Consider the following 15,491-nt stretch of genomic DNA (forward strand, 5'->3'; position numbering starts at 1 on the left):
TAAAACTACATTGTTGGTTAACTAAGCATTTCACTGTGAGATCTACAGTACACTTGTTGTATTCAGCGCATGTGACAAATACAATTTGATTTGCTTTGATATTCTAAATGATGAAAGTTTGGTAGAAATTGCTCTAGTATGATGAGATACTACATCATATGTTAATTTGTAAAATATATTTTTTACCCCCTTTTTAATGATTTTTTTTACACCCCTTTTTCTCGTTAGTCTTCTCCCATCGCTGCAACTACTGCAACTATCGTACGGACTCGGGAGAGGTGAAGGTCAAGAGCCATGTGTCCTCCGAAACATGACCCTGCCAAGCCGCACTGCTTCTTGACACACTGCTCGCTTAACCCTGATGCCAGCCGCACCAATGTGTTGGAGGAAACACTGTACAACTGGTGACCAAAGTCAGCATGCATGCGCCCGGCCCATCATAAGGAGTTGCTAGAGCGCGATGAGACAATAACATCCAGACGGGCAAAACCCTCCAGTAACCCAGATGACGCTGGGTCAATTGTACGCCGCCTCATGGATCTCCCGGTCGCGGCTGGTGGTGACACAGCCAGGGATCGAACCCATTTCTGTAGTGACGCCTCAAGCACTGTGATGCAATGCCTTACCGCTGCACCACTCGGGAGGCCCATCGTAAGTACATTGACATTCTGATGTATATGGATGATGTTGATAATGGGCATACAGAATAAATATGTACAAACTATAGACAGGGAGAGCAGGGACCCTGAACATTAGGAACACCTGCTATTTCCATGACAGACTGACCAGGTGAATCCAGGGGAAAGTTATGATCCCTTAATGATGTCACTTGTTAAATCCACTTCAAATCAGTGTAGATGAAGGGGAGGAGACGGGTTAAAGAAGGATGTTTACTCTTTTAGACATGGATTGTGTATTTGTGCCATTCAGAGGGTGAACGAACAAGACAACAAATGTAAGTGCATTTGAACGGGGTATGGTAGTAAGTGCCAGGCGCACCGGTTTGTGTCAAGAACTGCACCGCTGCTGGGTTTTTCACACTCAGTTTCCCGTGTGTATCAAGAATGGTCCACCGCCCATAAGACATCCAACCAACTTGACACAACTGTGGGAAGCATTGGACTGTGGGCAGCACCTGTAGAGTCCATGCCCCAACATGTTGATGTTTGGTGGACTAAGGGTCTACAGTATGTGGATCACAATAGAGTTCTCTCAGCTATTCGCTCTGAAGTCTTGTTTCTTCTCCATCGATATTGGCAGGTAGAAGAAACCCTGTGTATTTGTTTGGCAGAGGCTCGTCATCTCACTGAGTACATGCAACCTGATTCATTTATGAAGCAACCTGTTCTATAGTGCATGAGCCTGTCTGGATTTTCTTCTCATGGACAGAACAGGATATGGACAGAAAAAAAATGTCTAATCCCAAAGAAAGAACAAATCCGCGCCATAAAGCATACACTCACAAACACACATTTAGTGGTTGACCTCTGCTGTTTAATTTATTTCTCTCAAAGCCACTTTGGTTCCTTACAATGCATTGGCAAACAAACTCTGTCATTTTGTTCAGAGAAGTCAGTAAGCATGCCATTCCATTTGCTTTGGGGTTGATTTTCCATCGTACTCCGGAGGACTTCCTCTGGAGACACGAGTTAGGTCTGAATATGACCTTTTACCTATAGTCTAGCTTCATTTGCACTCAATATCCACATGTCAACAATCTACAAGGCACCTAAATGGTTTCCAATGAAGTACAATTTATTTCCAAAACATCCCGTAAAACAAGTGATGACAGGAGCTTGACAGGCCCCGATCCAACAGGCAACAAAGTCATCTCCACTTCACAAAACTGGACAGTGAAGAGTCTAATATCCCAAACTGTACAATAAGGGTCTTCTACTCATACAGGAGTTCAGACACACAGGAAGGGAGTGGGTTTGACAGGAACTTCCTCATCAAACTGCCTGCAGGAGGGCTTAAAATTCATGGATGTATGGGATCAATGCAACAACTCAACAAATAAACAAGAACACAAGTTTAACAGTCAAAAGACACAAACAGTTCAAAAATAATAATAATTACAAAAATACATAAAAAATAAACGAATATGTTACCTTTTTCAATTTCTTACCCCCAAAGCATTATCTTAATTAGGTATAAGGAAAATAATTGCTAAGAACCAAACTGGAAGCCTATGCTGCATCTAAGTTCAGTGAAGGAGGAGCCAACAACAACAACACATTTTCTACATTTCAAAGCCCTTTGAAGGCTAAATGCACCACAACATACTGAATATTGAACGTATAAGACAGAGGGGTTGCTTGTGTGTATTTGTGTTTGTTTGACAGAGACAAAGTTGTTATAGAGCCCTGGTACGGGTATGTTGGGCCTTCGTGCCTGGTACACATATGTTGGGCCTTCGTGCAGGGACAAAGCCATTTTTGCAGTAGCACTTGAACGAGCCTATGGTGTTGACGCACCGGGCATTCTTGCATGGATTAACTCGGACCCCTGGTTCAGCACACTCATCAATATCTGAAAAGACAGAGAGGGAGAGAGAAAGAGGAAGGTGGTTTGAAACAAAACAGGGAGCTTGCCATCTGCCTGCACATCTATTTACATTTAATCAATGTTCCCTCCAAAACAATTCGGAACAGGGCAAATGTTAGGTCTGCTGCACGCAAACTTGAACTTGTGAAAATTCTGTGCAACATTTGGCACATGTTTACTGTGAACACTGAGGCTGTACCTGCTTTAAGTTACAGTTATAACAGTGGCCAAGTAGGCTACTGTGACTACTTGATCATAATGTAGGCCATTCAGAGAGGCAACGGAGAAAATGCATCCCATAACATTTTAACTAGCCGTTTTAAATAGCTGTTCTATCTTTCAGCCTATAGTAGCAGCCAATGTGTGGTGTTCAATGTAGGCCTACATTCTATGAGACTTTTGAAAAAAATATGCAGGGCTTGACATGAACCTGTTTTCCACTAGGCCTTCAGACAAGGAGGTGACTGAAAATGTGTTGTTTAATGCAAGAAACCACTTTACAAAATAAAGTTTATTATTATTCCCATACCATTAGAGAATCAGACAAATTAGCCTACCCTCTGCCCATTGGCTACTTAGCTTATCCAAGCCAGTCTCAAAATACAACACTGCCCCTTTAAGAGAGAAAAAAGGCTCTTTACCTGACTCGTTTTTTCAAAGATGGCTAGAAATGCACACGTTTTGTGCTCTTGTACGAAGCAATCACTCCCCCATTGCTGATTATCTATAACAGGGCTAATAACTTACTAACTAGCAAAGAATATGAACAAATGTGTACACGTAGCTACATGAAGCTCTCGACTTTGATCTCAAAACAAGTGTATCTACTCGTGACCACTCATGCTATAAACACAGTCCAGTTCAAAGTGAATGGCACAGATCCATATATGGCAATTGTCTATTTGCATATAGGGATACTGCAGTTCTGGTTGGTCTGTAGAGTACGGGCTGAGTTGTACCTGTCAATGCAATAGAATCCTGCTCCGGTGCGTTCTGCCTACAAGAATATCTCTTGCATAGTTCGTTTTCCACACTAAGTCTTGAATAGTTTGTTTTGTTTCGGTATGTTGCATTGAATGTGGCTAATATTGTCAATTCCCACCGTTGAGGGAATTGTTTATAGTGCTAACTAAAGGGGAAAACTAGAAAGTTGAGTGAAGTTCAGTCTCATGCTTCGGACTGATATATCTTCTGCGCTGCAGTCCTGGGAGCTGGCGCCCGCGCACAAACGCACGCAGCTCAGAGGAAACATTGCATATAAAATCAACAAACAGATGTTCTTTTAAACGCTAAATAAAATTGCAGGCATGTCTGTCAAAACACTTGAACAAAGGACAAGAGCTACAAATTATACAGAGACACTTCTGTTCGGCGGTATTGATGAGCATCCGAATTGGCATCCACCTAAAGATTGAGACGACTGAATTGAAGCTAAAATCCAAGCATTCGCCTTCACTCTAATCCAACACAAAGTTAAAGGGAAGCAGACAGACAGAACAGGTGGATTGTCAACATACCTGTGCAGCGGGTGCGGGAGTGGTCCAGTCTAAAACCTGTGTTACACTCACACATAGTGCCCAGGTAGGAACGCACACAGCGACCATTGGCACAACTACACTCATCTGAGTCCTCTTCTGAGCTGTCCCCTTCTGAGCCAAAACAGAAAGAGGGAGAGCGAATGAAAGATACAGAGAAAATATTATTCAAGTGGTGTAACAGCTCTGAGGTACATTTAGAAAGAAATGCAGAGTGTAATCAAATATATTACAGGCCTTACCAATACCTGGGCTGTAGTTGGCGAAAGCTGCCAGGAAATCTCCCTCACCATCAGACTCTGTCTCCAAGTGCATCTCACACAGCCGGTTAAAGATCCCTGAATGAGAGGAAGAATGACGTTTTCTTAAAGGCCCAGTGCAGTCAAAATTCAGTTTTTCTGTGTTTTATATCATATTGTACAACAGCTGAGGAAAGTAACACTGTAAACGTATGAAAATGATGTATGTTATTTCCTGATAGATGCTGGTTGAAAGTACAATCTACACAGGACCTTCTAATCAGGAGGTTTGCATGGGCGGGAGTTTTGGCTTTCCATGGTAACATCCTCATGCGTTAAATTGGTTAATAGACCAATAACAAAGAGAATTCCAAACATCTCTGTCAATAACAACTAGTTTTCAATTTGCCTATCCCCACTCAGACCATTTCCAGACAGCCCTTTGCTATTTTTGTGGAAATTTGTTACAGTAATGTACTTAATTGTTACCCAGAAGTGATTTGATATTGATATTAAAACAGATGCATTGGCCCTTTAATGTATTAGTATTAGACTATTTATGCTGATATGGGCAAAGCCGAAATTGGAGTGACCAGCAGACCAAAAACCAGTGAAAGAAATGGTGCTGGTGCCCACCGGAGTTTCTCTGGGGACAGGTCCTACACTCAGGGCCCCAGCCACGGCCATAGTGACAGCAGCACTCAGAGTAGGTGACAACCAAACCGTTCCTGGGTTGGCTGCAGATCAGGTCCTCATCCACCTGCAGGAAACACACGTCCTTATGGGCCGCTGTGCGGTCTGAGGGAGGGAGAGAGAGAGCGAGAGAGCGAGAGAGAGAGAGAGAGAGCGAGAGAGCGAGAGAGCGAGAGAGAGAGAGAGAGAGAAAGAGAAAACAAAACACAGAAAGAGCGGAATTTTAAGTACTATTTAATCAAATAAAGAAGCCAATCTTTTCTCCTGCATTATACAAGCAGGCCAGATCCTGAAGCTTCGCATGACTTCTACGATTAAGCAGGTAATTGCTCAATATGTTAACAGCCAGCAGGTAGATATGAATAAGTGATAAGGCCTAGCTTGAGGTGGTAGGGCTCAGAGCTATACCAGACCGCTGCTCGACACATTCATTTACGGTCACACACACGAGGACGGAGCCATAAAGATCAGCTAGATACAATGAAGTGAACACTGTATTGTCAACTCAAACTTGTGGGAGGTTTACAACAAAATGATTGAAAGAAAGTAACACAATCACAACAGTAATGTCACAACAACGTCTCTGACATGTTACAACATCACATGTAATCACAATAGTAAATGGTTTGGTTAAAAAAGGAGAAACATTGCTCTGGAGAAAGGAAGGTGCAGAAAATGCCACAAGCCATCTCACTTGCCTCCCTTTTATGTCTACTCCCTCACTACTTCTCAGACACACAAGCAAGTGCACAACAATGAAGGATGAAGTAATGAAGTGTTTTCCTGTGACTATGCAAGCTTAGTGGGACAACCACGGAAACGGAGAAATGTACCACAGAGATCACACTGCATCTACAGAACTGAGATCACATTGGCTAACTCAAGTCTCGTGATCTCCCTCACTAAACTGAGAGTGTGTCCCTATAGAAACAAGCAAGAGGGGGAGTGGTGAGCCTGTGCATAGGGTCATTATTGGGGAGAGGGGGCTCAAAGGGGGAGGAGTTAAAAAAAAGAGTAGCAGGAGTGGCAGGTGTACAGGTAAGCCAAAACTCAGGTGAGCTAAGCACTGATTGGTCAGGCTCAGGTGAGCTGAGCGCCGATTGGTTATACCCACCGTCATAGACACACTGTTTGAGCGCTGCGCTGAAGGTGAGGGGCTGGGTACATATACAGTGAAAGGAGCCGGGCGTGTTCACACACCTCCCATTCTTACAGTACGAGGGGTCCTGGCACTCATTGATATCTGCAAGGGCACCACAGACACCACAGACACGGTTACACAACCTACGGACGGACGGACACCAGCCTGGGGCCAGCTCACAGCTTAAAGTGACGTTGAACAGGCCTGCAGGCAGATCGCTACGTTACACTGCTTCCTGAGAGCATGCAGAGTGTTTGGGTGTCTATAGGTACAACAGTGAACACTGATTTTTCCAGTGAACAAGGGCCAGGAAGTGGCTATAGGACCAGGGTTGTGTTTGAGTTTCTATGATGTATGTGACAGACATGAGGTTATGTAAATGTCAGAGCGGGTGAGGCTGAAGGGGCAGGTCTGGCTGATTAGTAGTGTTAGACTGGAACTAACATTAAAAAACATTCTCATTCAACCTTCAGACACACCACTGAGAACCAACCCACTGTGAACTAGGCTGCCCAGCCTCTCTCACACCACCCCCATCTCCCAATCATCCATCCTGAGCTTCCTGAGCCCAACTCCTGCCCTGCTAAGGACAGCAGTACCCTCTCCTCCACTCACCAGCCTGCTCCTCTGGGGTCACACAGCTGTTGCGGTCCGTGGCCAGGATCCAGGGGGGAGAGCAGATGCAGTAGTAGGACCCAGGGGTGTCCACACAGTGGCCATTCTTACAGTTCAATGAGTCCTGGCACTCATCCACACCTGCAGCAACACAAACACACTGCTGACTTAACACCAGTCCTCTTCTATGGCCTGTCCTGCACCTCCCTGTGTGTGTGGATGCGGGTACAGTATGTACAGTAGAGGGCTCTAGCCAGATCTCACCTGCCACAGTGGGGATGACACACTTCTTATTGGAGGCTTCATAGATCCTGGGGGACTTACAGGTGCAGTAGTAGGAGCCTCTGGTGTTCTTACACTGACCGTTGGTACACAGAGACTCGTCGTGGCACTCATTCACATCTGAGGAGGAGACACATTACCATAGAGGATCTGTGACTAAATGGGATATCTGATGTGTATTAATATGTAATAATACAGAGGTGTGTTTTGGTGCAGGCCTGCGAGGGGGTGGGTCTCTGTGGTTACCGATGCACTCCAGTAGGTTGCTGTCGTAGTAGAAGCCCTGTTGGCAGTAACATTCATAGCCAGGCTGTGTGTTCATACAGCGGCCCTCCTTACAGATCTCATTGGAGAACAGCACACACTCATCGATATCTGTACACAGAGGGACAGGAACACAGATCTCAACACAAACAAACTCCCCCGGAGAACAAATACTGTCATATAAAGGAATGCTGTAAATCAGGAAACAGCAAACCTACAGTGTTGGGTTGAAGTTGTGTAGCTACTCACCTCTATGGACAGACAGGCCGTACTCAGTCACTCCCTCCTCATGGTAGAAACCTCGGCCCACTGGACACAGGGAGTGGAACTCAGCTGGTTGAGGGAAAAACAGGAAGTCAATTAAGCAAGGTACCTATCACACTTGACCTATTCACTTAACTTGCCTGCTTTAGGTGACCAATGAATGACATTGAACAGCTCAAATAAGTGAACTGACCCCCCAGCCCACTTGATGGTTTGTTAAACTAGTGTGAATGTTGTTGGGCCAGGGGTTAAAGCCTGAGGAAAATCAGAGGACTGAAACTTCACTCGATCTCAGATCGATTGTCTGGGGCCAAGTTAACCTCCCCTTTCATGAATTACTTTTCCAGCAGCTACAGTAGGCCTCACACCGCTGTCTGAATTGAGCGCTGCTGTGGTGAACATCGGAGTGTCATCAACAATCATGTATGTCAGTTCAGTGCACACAGCTAACAGAGAAAATAAAACATTTCAGAATATATTTATTTGGGATTATATTTTGTAGAACAGACATGATTCTGTCTGTATTAGACCATGTCATCTCAGCTCCTTTAACCCCTGTGTTGGGCCTGAGGTACGTACATGAGTGGTAGACGGGGCAGGGGTAGATCTCACAGTGGTCCCCCCAGCCCACACCGATGGAGCAGCAACACTCCTGCTTGGTGACGTTGGTGGCCAGGACACTGTCACAGAACACTGTGTCATCCAGGTTCAGGTAACACTCCTTCTTATCTTCCACGGCCACCTCAATCTCTGGAGGGGAAGGGGGCAGAGAGGAAATCGATTGTTTGACAGTGTGTGTGTGTGTGTGTATGTGTATGTGTATGTGTGTGTGTGTGCGCGTGTGTGTCTGTAGGGGTGAGAAGATATCAGTAATCTTACCCTCACAGCTGTGCTTGTCCTCAGACAGGATAAAGCCGTCTTTGCAAACACACACATAGGAGCCCTGTCTGTTCTCACACACACCATGCGGCTGACACAGACCCCTGTCTGTCGCACACTCATCTATGTCTGGGTAGGAGAGAGAGAGAGAGAGAGAGAGAGAGAGAGAGAGAGAGAGAGAGAGAGAGAGAGAGAGAGAGAGAGAGAGAGAGAGAGAGAGAGAGAGAGAGAGAGAGAGAGAGAGAGAGAGAGAGAGAGAGAGAGAGAGAGAGAGAGAGAGAGAGAGAGAGAGAGAGAGAGAGAGAGAGAGAGAGAGAGAGAGAGAGAGAGAGAGAGAGAGAGAGAGAGAGAGAGAGAGAGAGAGAGAGAGAGAGAGAGAGAGAGAGAGAGAGAGAGAGAGAGAGAGAGAGAGAGAGAGAGAGAGAGAGAGAGAGAGAGAGAGAGAGAGAGAGAGAGAGAGAGAGAGAGAGAGAGAGAGAGAGAGAGAGAGAGAGAGAGAGAGAGAGAGAGAGAGAGAGAGAGAGAGAGAGAGAGAGAGAGAGAGAGAGAGAGAGAGAGAGAGAGCGAGAGAGAGAGAGAGAGAGAGAGAGAGAGAGAGAGAGAATGTGTTACAAACATCTGCTACAATCCTCATGAGTTCCATTAAGCTTGACTTATGACAGTTTCCACTGGTTACAAAGCTCAACTGCCGGAATGGTTAACACTAATGATTTACACTACCAGTCAAAGGTTTGGACACACCTACTCATTCAAGGGTTTTATTTTTGTTACTCTCTAGATTGTAGAATAATAGTGAAGGCATCAAAACTATGAAATAACACATATGGAATCAATTAGTAACCAAACAAGTGTTAAACAAATCAAAATATATTTTAGATTAGCCACCCTTTTCCTTGATGACAGCTTTGCACACTCTCGGTATTCTCTCAACCAGCTTCATGAGGTAGTCACCTGGAATGCATTTCAATTAACAGGTGTGCTTTGTTAAAAGTTAATTTGTGGAATTTCTTTCCTTCTTAATGTGTTTGAGCCAATCAGTTGTGTTGTGACAAGGTAGGGGTGGTATAGAGAATATAGCCCTATTTGGTAAAAGACCAAGTCTCTACTATGGCAAGAACAGCTCAAGTAAGCAATGAGAAATGACAGTCCATCATTAATTTAAGACATGAAGGTCAGTCAATGTGGAAAATTTCAGGAACTTTTAAAGTTTATTCAAGTGCAAAAACCATCAAGCCCTATGATGAAACTGGCTCAAAAGACCCAGATTTACCTCTGCTGCAGAGGGTAAGTTCATTAACTGCACCTCAGATTGCAGCCCAAATAAATGCTTCACAAAGTTCAATAACAGACATCTCAACATCAACTGTTCAGAAGAGACTGCGTGAATCAGGCTTTCATGGTTGAATTGCTACAAATAAAACACTACTAAAGGACATCAATAATAAGAAGAGACTTGCTGGGGCCAAGAAACACAAGCTACATTGGACCGGTGGAAATCTGTCCTTTGGTCTGATGAGTCCAAATTTGAGATCTTTGGACGGGAAATGGATGTGTGGTTCCCACTGTGAAGCATGGAGGAGGAGGTGTGATGGTGCTTTGCTGGTGACACTGTCAGTGATTTATTTAGAATTCAAGGCACACTTAACCAGCATGGCTACCATAGCATTCTGCAGTGAAACACCATCCCACCTGGTTTGCGCTTAGTGAGACTATCATTTGTTTTCCAACAGGACAATCACCTAACACACCTCCAGACTGTGTAAGGGCTATTTTACCAAGAAGGAGAGTGATGGAGTGTTGCATCAGATGAGCTGCCGTCCACAATCACCCGACCTCAATCCAATTGAGATGGTTTGGGATGAGCTAGACCGAAGAGTGAAGGAAAAGCAGCCAACAAGTGCTCAGCATATGTAGGAACTCCTTCAAGACTGTTTGGAAAAGCATTCCAGGTGAAACTGGTTTAGAGAATGCCAAGAGTGTGCAAAGCTGTCATCAAGGCAAAAGGTGGCTACTTTGAAGAATCTAAAATCTATTTAGATTTGATTAACACTTTTCTGGTTACTACATGACTCCATATGTGTTATTTCACAGTTTTGACATATTCACTATTATTCTACAATGTAGAAAATAGTTTTAAAAAAGAAGAAAACCCTTGAATGAGTAGGTGTGTCCAATCTTTTGACTGCTACTTTATCTCCCTGAAACTAATGGAGAGGGTGGAGACGGACTGACCTTGGCACCTCCGACCTCCGACCAGCATGTAACCCTTCTGACATTCACAGCGGTAGGATCCCATGCTGTTGATACAGCGCCCCCTCTGGCAGTTAGAGGGACGCTCACATTCATTTATATCTGAGGGAGGAAAAGACGACAATCAAACAGCGGCCATGTGTTTGATCACCAGCTCTATACAGTGGACCATAGGCGGCATACCCAATCGGCAAAGCTCCCCTTAAAGTAAATTTCATTAAATTAGCCAAAAATATATCATTACTCCTGTCCATACAGAAATAGATCAAACCATTCAAAATACTACACCAGAGAGTATGATTTAGCCAAAGAGGATCTGTTTCTTTAACATGGTGTAAATCACAAGGGCATAGCCTATAGTCAGGAAGCCCGCAATTTGGGAGGGTTATATGATTGAGTTATATTAATAACCTAACCTTACTTATGACTACCCAATCTATGTACTTATCACACTAGGAATATCTTGCTTTCGTCTGCAAATCTGATGATAGACGCATACAATGCATTATCATAAAGGAAAAGGTTCATGGTAAGCAAATAGCTTCTGCAAATCGGAAACTCACACGCTGCCTATGCAGTGAGCATATTACTTATACTTCACTGGTAGTGTAATAATGTTGATAACATTTCCATGAAGCTATAGTGAGTAATAACAAGTAATAACAAGTAGCTCCTGCCTTCACAATGGCTGCCCTCCTGAGTACGCTGGTATCCTGGGTAGCACTGGCACTGGAAGGAGCCTTCTGTGTTGACACAGCGCCCGTTGGCACACAGTCTGTCATCCTCACACTCGTCAATGTCTGGAGGGGAGAGAGGAGGAGACACATGCAGCCTGTCAATAGAACCCGTATCCCCATTCAGATAATAAGATCACGTTACTGGTCAATTGCACACAAGGTCCAACTGAAATTTGACTTCCGCTTTTCACCCAACCCATCCGAAAGACACACATGCATTCCCATACAGTACATATACAGGTTTGGGAGAGGTGCAGGGGAGCCCGAGGAGCTGTTGGAGTTAAGTGCCTTGTTCAATGGCACAACGGACAGGAAATTGCATCTAGGATTTGATACCAGCAACCCTCCGGTTGCGAGTTCACTTCCCGACAGATTTTTCCCGTCAGTCCCGGATATCGAACTGGCAACCGTCTGGTTGCTGGCTCGCCTCTCCAACCGCTATGCTACCTAGTTCTCTTTTTTCAATATTGTGCAGAAATACTGGTGACCACAACAGCACTGCAGGTATAAAATAGTGCCTGTGCAGCATTAAGATATATTATATTTAACATGAATCAGTGCACTGACCTCTGCAGCCTTTGCTGCCTGCGGCTGGGAGGAAGCCCTCGTCACAGAGGCAGCGGTAGGTTCCTGGGAGGTTCTCACAGCGCCCGTTGGGACACACCCCGCGCTTCTGGCACTCATTGACATCTAGTGGAGAGGTGGAGGGGTTGCAGGGGGGTAGGGGTGGAAACAATCAGTCATACAGAGAAATACCAGCTCTGGACTGGCCCAGTGCCTGTTGGCATCCTGCCTGCTGGCCCTGTGTGTCTGGGACAGGCTCCCTATGGCTGATTTATTGACTATGACTGATCAAATCCATTCTCTACATCACACACAGCTCTGAATAGTGAATACTTTCAATGTCATGGTTCGGACAAAACTAACTGGGGAAGATCAACATATTGAATGTACAGATTCAATATTCTAATTGCTGATTTGACTTGCTTTCCCTGTTGCCATTAGACTATCCTCTTTAGTAAAGCCAAATATGGTGGATTGGCCACTAGGGGGCAACACATCAGCAAACATAATGGCTCAAGTTAGAAAAGGTATAACAACAGCGAGATAGACAGTTATAGGTAATGAAAAGAGTTGATTGGTGTGTGTTCTCTTTAGTATGCATACATGAAGTTATTGGGTCTCACCGTAGCAGACCCCACCCTGGGCCTGGTGACCAGGTAAGCAGGGAACACACTCATAGGAGCCTGGTGTGTTCTCACACTGGTCATTGGGACAACTGTTGGGGTCCAGACACTCATTTATATCTGAGACATTAGAAGAGACGAGACAAACACAGACACCCATAAACATTATTAAACCAATGCGGACACACATACATATACACTGCACACACAAAGAAATATGAGGGCAGCAGATGCCGCTCTTACCTTCACAGGCTGGCTGGCGTTGTGACTTGCTCCTGAAGCCTTTGTGACACTCACACTTGTAGGACCCTGGCAGGTTAACACACTGACCCCCCTGCCCACAGATGTCCAACTTGGAGCACTCATTCACATCTAAAGATAAGATCAAAACACACTCATGACAAATCCCAAGTGACAACGTGATGACTAAAAGATAGCATTTGAACAATTGAACCCACACCACCCCACACCACTCACCTATACACCGTAGCTTCCCATGGTACACCAGGAGCTTGTAGCCATGGAGACAGCGGCAGCGGTAGGAGCCTTCTGTGTTGATGCAGATTCCTCTGCTGTGGCCACATGGCTCAGCGTCACATTCGTCATCATCTGGCAGAGAGGGATAACTTAGAAGTTTAGGGAATTCAGAGATTACAACTCCATTAGAGAATTAACATCAACAACAATCAACAAGTTCAATTGTGACTCGTTTCTTAAAAATAGGCATATGTCACACATCACTACTTCACAAGAGAGGCATTTGAACGTAAACATTTATTTTTAATCAAAATGTGTTTATTGGCAGAAATGCCTTCTGGAACATGTGAACTTTCATGTGCCTTAATAACAAACTTGTATGCCATCTGTAAATATGAATAAAATTGTTAAATTATAAGCCTAGTTGGTTTAGCCACAGAAAAAGGCTGGAACCTTCCCGCTAGCCATGATTTACTGAGATAATGGATGGGCTGGACATGCCGAGAGATGAGTTTGGATTGGTCTACCATGTAGTACACTTCTGTCTATAACAAAGGGCTGCTCAGTATGTGGAGGCAATCCTTTCTAACCCATTTTTTTCCAAAGATATAATGAATTACGGCAAAACTTTTGCTGTCCTCTTTCTGGAGGACATAGTTTTGAAATCAGTGGAATACCTGGTGGAAGCAGAGTATGATAGCTAAGGAGATGGAGAAAATTCTGGCGTTTGATTGCAAATATGTGGAGGGAGTTGAAAAGAGAACACAAGGAAGGCTGTTGTATAAAACACTTGTCTCCAGATTACATCTTCAAACTAAGGGCAACCTCGGCATGCGTAACAGAGAGGGAGAAGCATCCATCCATGTATACGGGTAAAAGAGTATCTAGCTACATTTTCAGGTATTATACATTTCAAATTTTGTCAGAAAGTCATTTTCATTGCAAGTTAAGTACTGAGTACTGCTAACGTTAGCTGTCTGGCTCGCTAGCTAATGTTACGTATATGTAATATTATTCGTATCTCAGAGCCATTTGCATTGCTAGTTACAGCCTGATGTTAGCTTGCTAGCTAACATCGAATCTAGTTGGTTAGCTGCCTGCAGATTCATGCAGGGTAGAATCGTTATGAGTTGGGATTATGGTTAATTGTTTAGCTAGCTAGCTACATGTCTAAACAAAAGACTCCACTATGCAAGGTACCATTCCACTGTACCGTTTACACATTCTGTATCTTGTGCATGTGACAAATAAACTTGAATTGTATTTGATATGGTGTGTGTTTATCAGAGATGGTAATGCGAAGAACAACATGACCTGCACCAAAGTCAAATTAGGATATAACGTTAGGCCAACGAGACAGTGTCCAGGTTAAAAAATTCTCTGGTAGAATGCCATGCTTTTATTTTGTCACACTCACAACTGTAAACTATTTTCTGTAATTAGCTTGCCATTACCCTGTAAAATATGATCTTGATGTGAGTGTATTTCCCTGTAATAATGAATAAAAATGAGCTAAAGTTAAGACATAGTCAGCTATATGATGCGGTCATTATTTGAACTGGCTTGCCAGCTAACTTAACATTAGCTAGCTAGATAACAAGCTAGAAACAAACCACATTGGTAAGAACGTTGCTTTTAGTTGCCTGGTTTGCTAGATTGACATATACTTAAACGGATGGGTTAATTGGATTTAAAATTCACCAGTTATGCTATTTTGAACCACCAGACTGCTGATGTCATGCATGTGAATCCTTAAAGAGATGGGTGGGGCTCAGGCTTAAGAGGGTGTGAACGATGCGGAATGGGTGGAGACAAAGAAAAGCTCTCCAGTACATGTACCAAAACATTAAAAAGTGGGGTTACAATTTTATAAACTTTCAAGGCAGAATTACAGTACCAGTCAAAAGTTTGGACACACCTACTCATTCAAGGTGTTCTCTTTATTTTGTACTATTTTCTACATTGTAGAATAATAGTGAAGACATCAAAACTATGAAATAACACACGTAGAATCATGTAATAATCAAAAAAGTGTTTAGCAAATCAAAATATATTTTATATTTCAGATTCTTCAAAGCATTCTCCATCCTTTGCCTTGATGACAGCTTTGCACACTCTTGGCATTCACTCAACCAGCTTCATGTGGGTGTCACCTGGAATGCACTTAAATTAACAGGTGTGCCTCGTTAAAAGTTAATTTGTGGAATTTCTTTCCTTCTTAATGTGTTTGAGCCAATCAGTTGTGTTGTGACAAGGTAGGGGTGGTATAGAGAATATAGCCCTATTTGGTAAAAGACCAAGTCCATATATGGGCAAGAACAGCTCAAATAGGCAATGAGAATTATTATTTTTTTTTTAAAACCTTTATTTAACCAGGTAGG

The 15,491-nt window shown here is 43.7% G+C and overlaps 1 protein-coding gene across 7 annotated transcripts in view; it reads right to left on the reverse strand.

Moving 5' to 3' along the window:
• Positions 1 to 1,734: 1,734 nt before the first annotated feature.
• Positions 1,735 to 15,491, reverse strand: part of LOC118390396 (latent-transforming growth factor beta-binding protein 3-like) — a 41,359-nt gene continuing 27,602 nt past the window's right edge. For 2 of the 7 annotated variants that reach the window (XM_035780908.2, XM_035780906.2), the window contains exons 13-29: positions 13,111 to 13,242; positions 12,877 to 13,005; positions 12,634 to 12,753; positions 12,014 to 12,136; positions 11,387 to 11,509; positions 10,692 to 10,811; positions 8,460 to 8,588; positions 8,160 to 8,330; positions 7,566 to 7,649; positions 7,299 to 7,427; positions 7,035 to 7,172; positions 6,771 to 6,911; positions 6,129 to 6,257; positions 4,958 to 5,119; positions 4,325 to 4,420; positions 4,065 to 4,196; positions 1,735 to 2,532 (exon numbers count right to left, since the gene is read on the reverse strand). In XM_035780908.2, coding sequence (XP_035636801.2) covers positions 2,357 to 2,532; positions 4,065 to 4,196; positions 4,325 to 4,420; positions 4,958 to 5,119; positions 6,129 to 6,257; positions 6,771 to 6,911; positions 7,035 to 7,172; positions 7,299 to 7,427; positions 7,566 to 7,649; positions 8,160 to 8,330; positions 8,460 to 8,588; positions 10,692 to 10,811; positions 11,387 to 11,509; positions 12,014 to 12,136; positions 12,634 to 12,753; positions 12,877 to 13,005; positions 13,111 to 13,242 — 2,234 coding nt within the window. In that variant the 3' untranslated portion in view covers positions 1,735 to 2,356. The remainder of the gene's footprint in view (positions 2,533 to 4,064; positions 4,197 to 4,324; positions 4,421 to 4,957; positions 5,120 to 6,128; positions 6,258 to 6,770; positions 6,912 to 7,034; positions 7,173 to 7,298; positions 7,428 to 7,565; positions 7,650 to 8,159; positions 8,331 to 8,459; positions 8,589 to 10,691; positions 10,812 to 11,386; positions 11,510 to 12,013; positions 12,137 to 12,633; positions 12,754 to 12,876; positions 13,006 to 13,110; positions 13,243 to 15,491) is intronic. The other 5 variants (XM_035780913.2, XM_035780909.2, XM_035780910.2 and 2 more) reach the window with 4 other exon arrangements.

This window comes from Oncorhynchus keta, chromosome 11 (assembly GCF_023373465.1).
Source record: "Oncorhynchus keta strain PuntledgeMale-10-30-2019 chromosome 11, Oket_V2, whole genome shotgun sequence".
Classification (NCBI taxonomy): domain Eukaryota; kingdom Metazoa; phylum Chordata; class Actinopteri; order Salmoniformes; family Salmonidae; genus Oncorhynchus; species Oncorhynchus keta.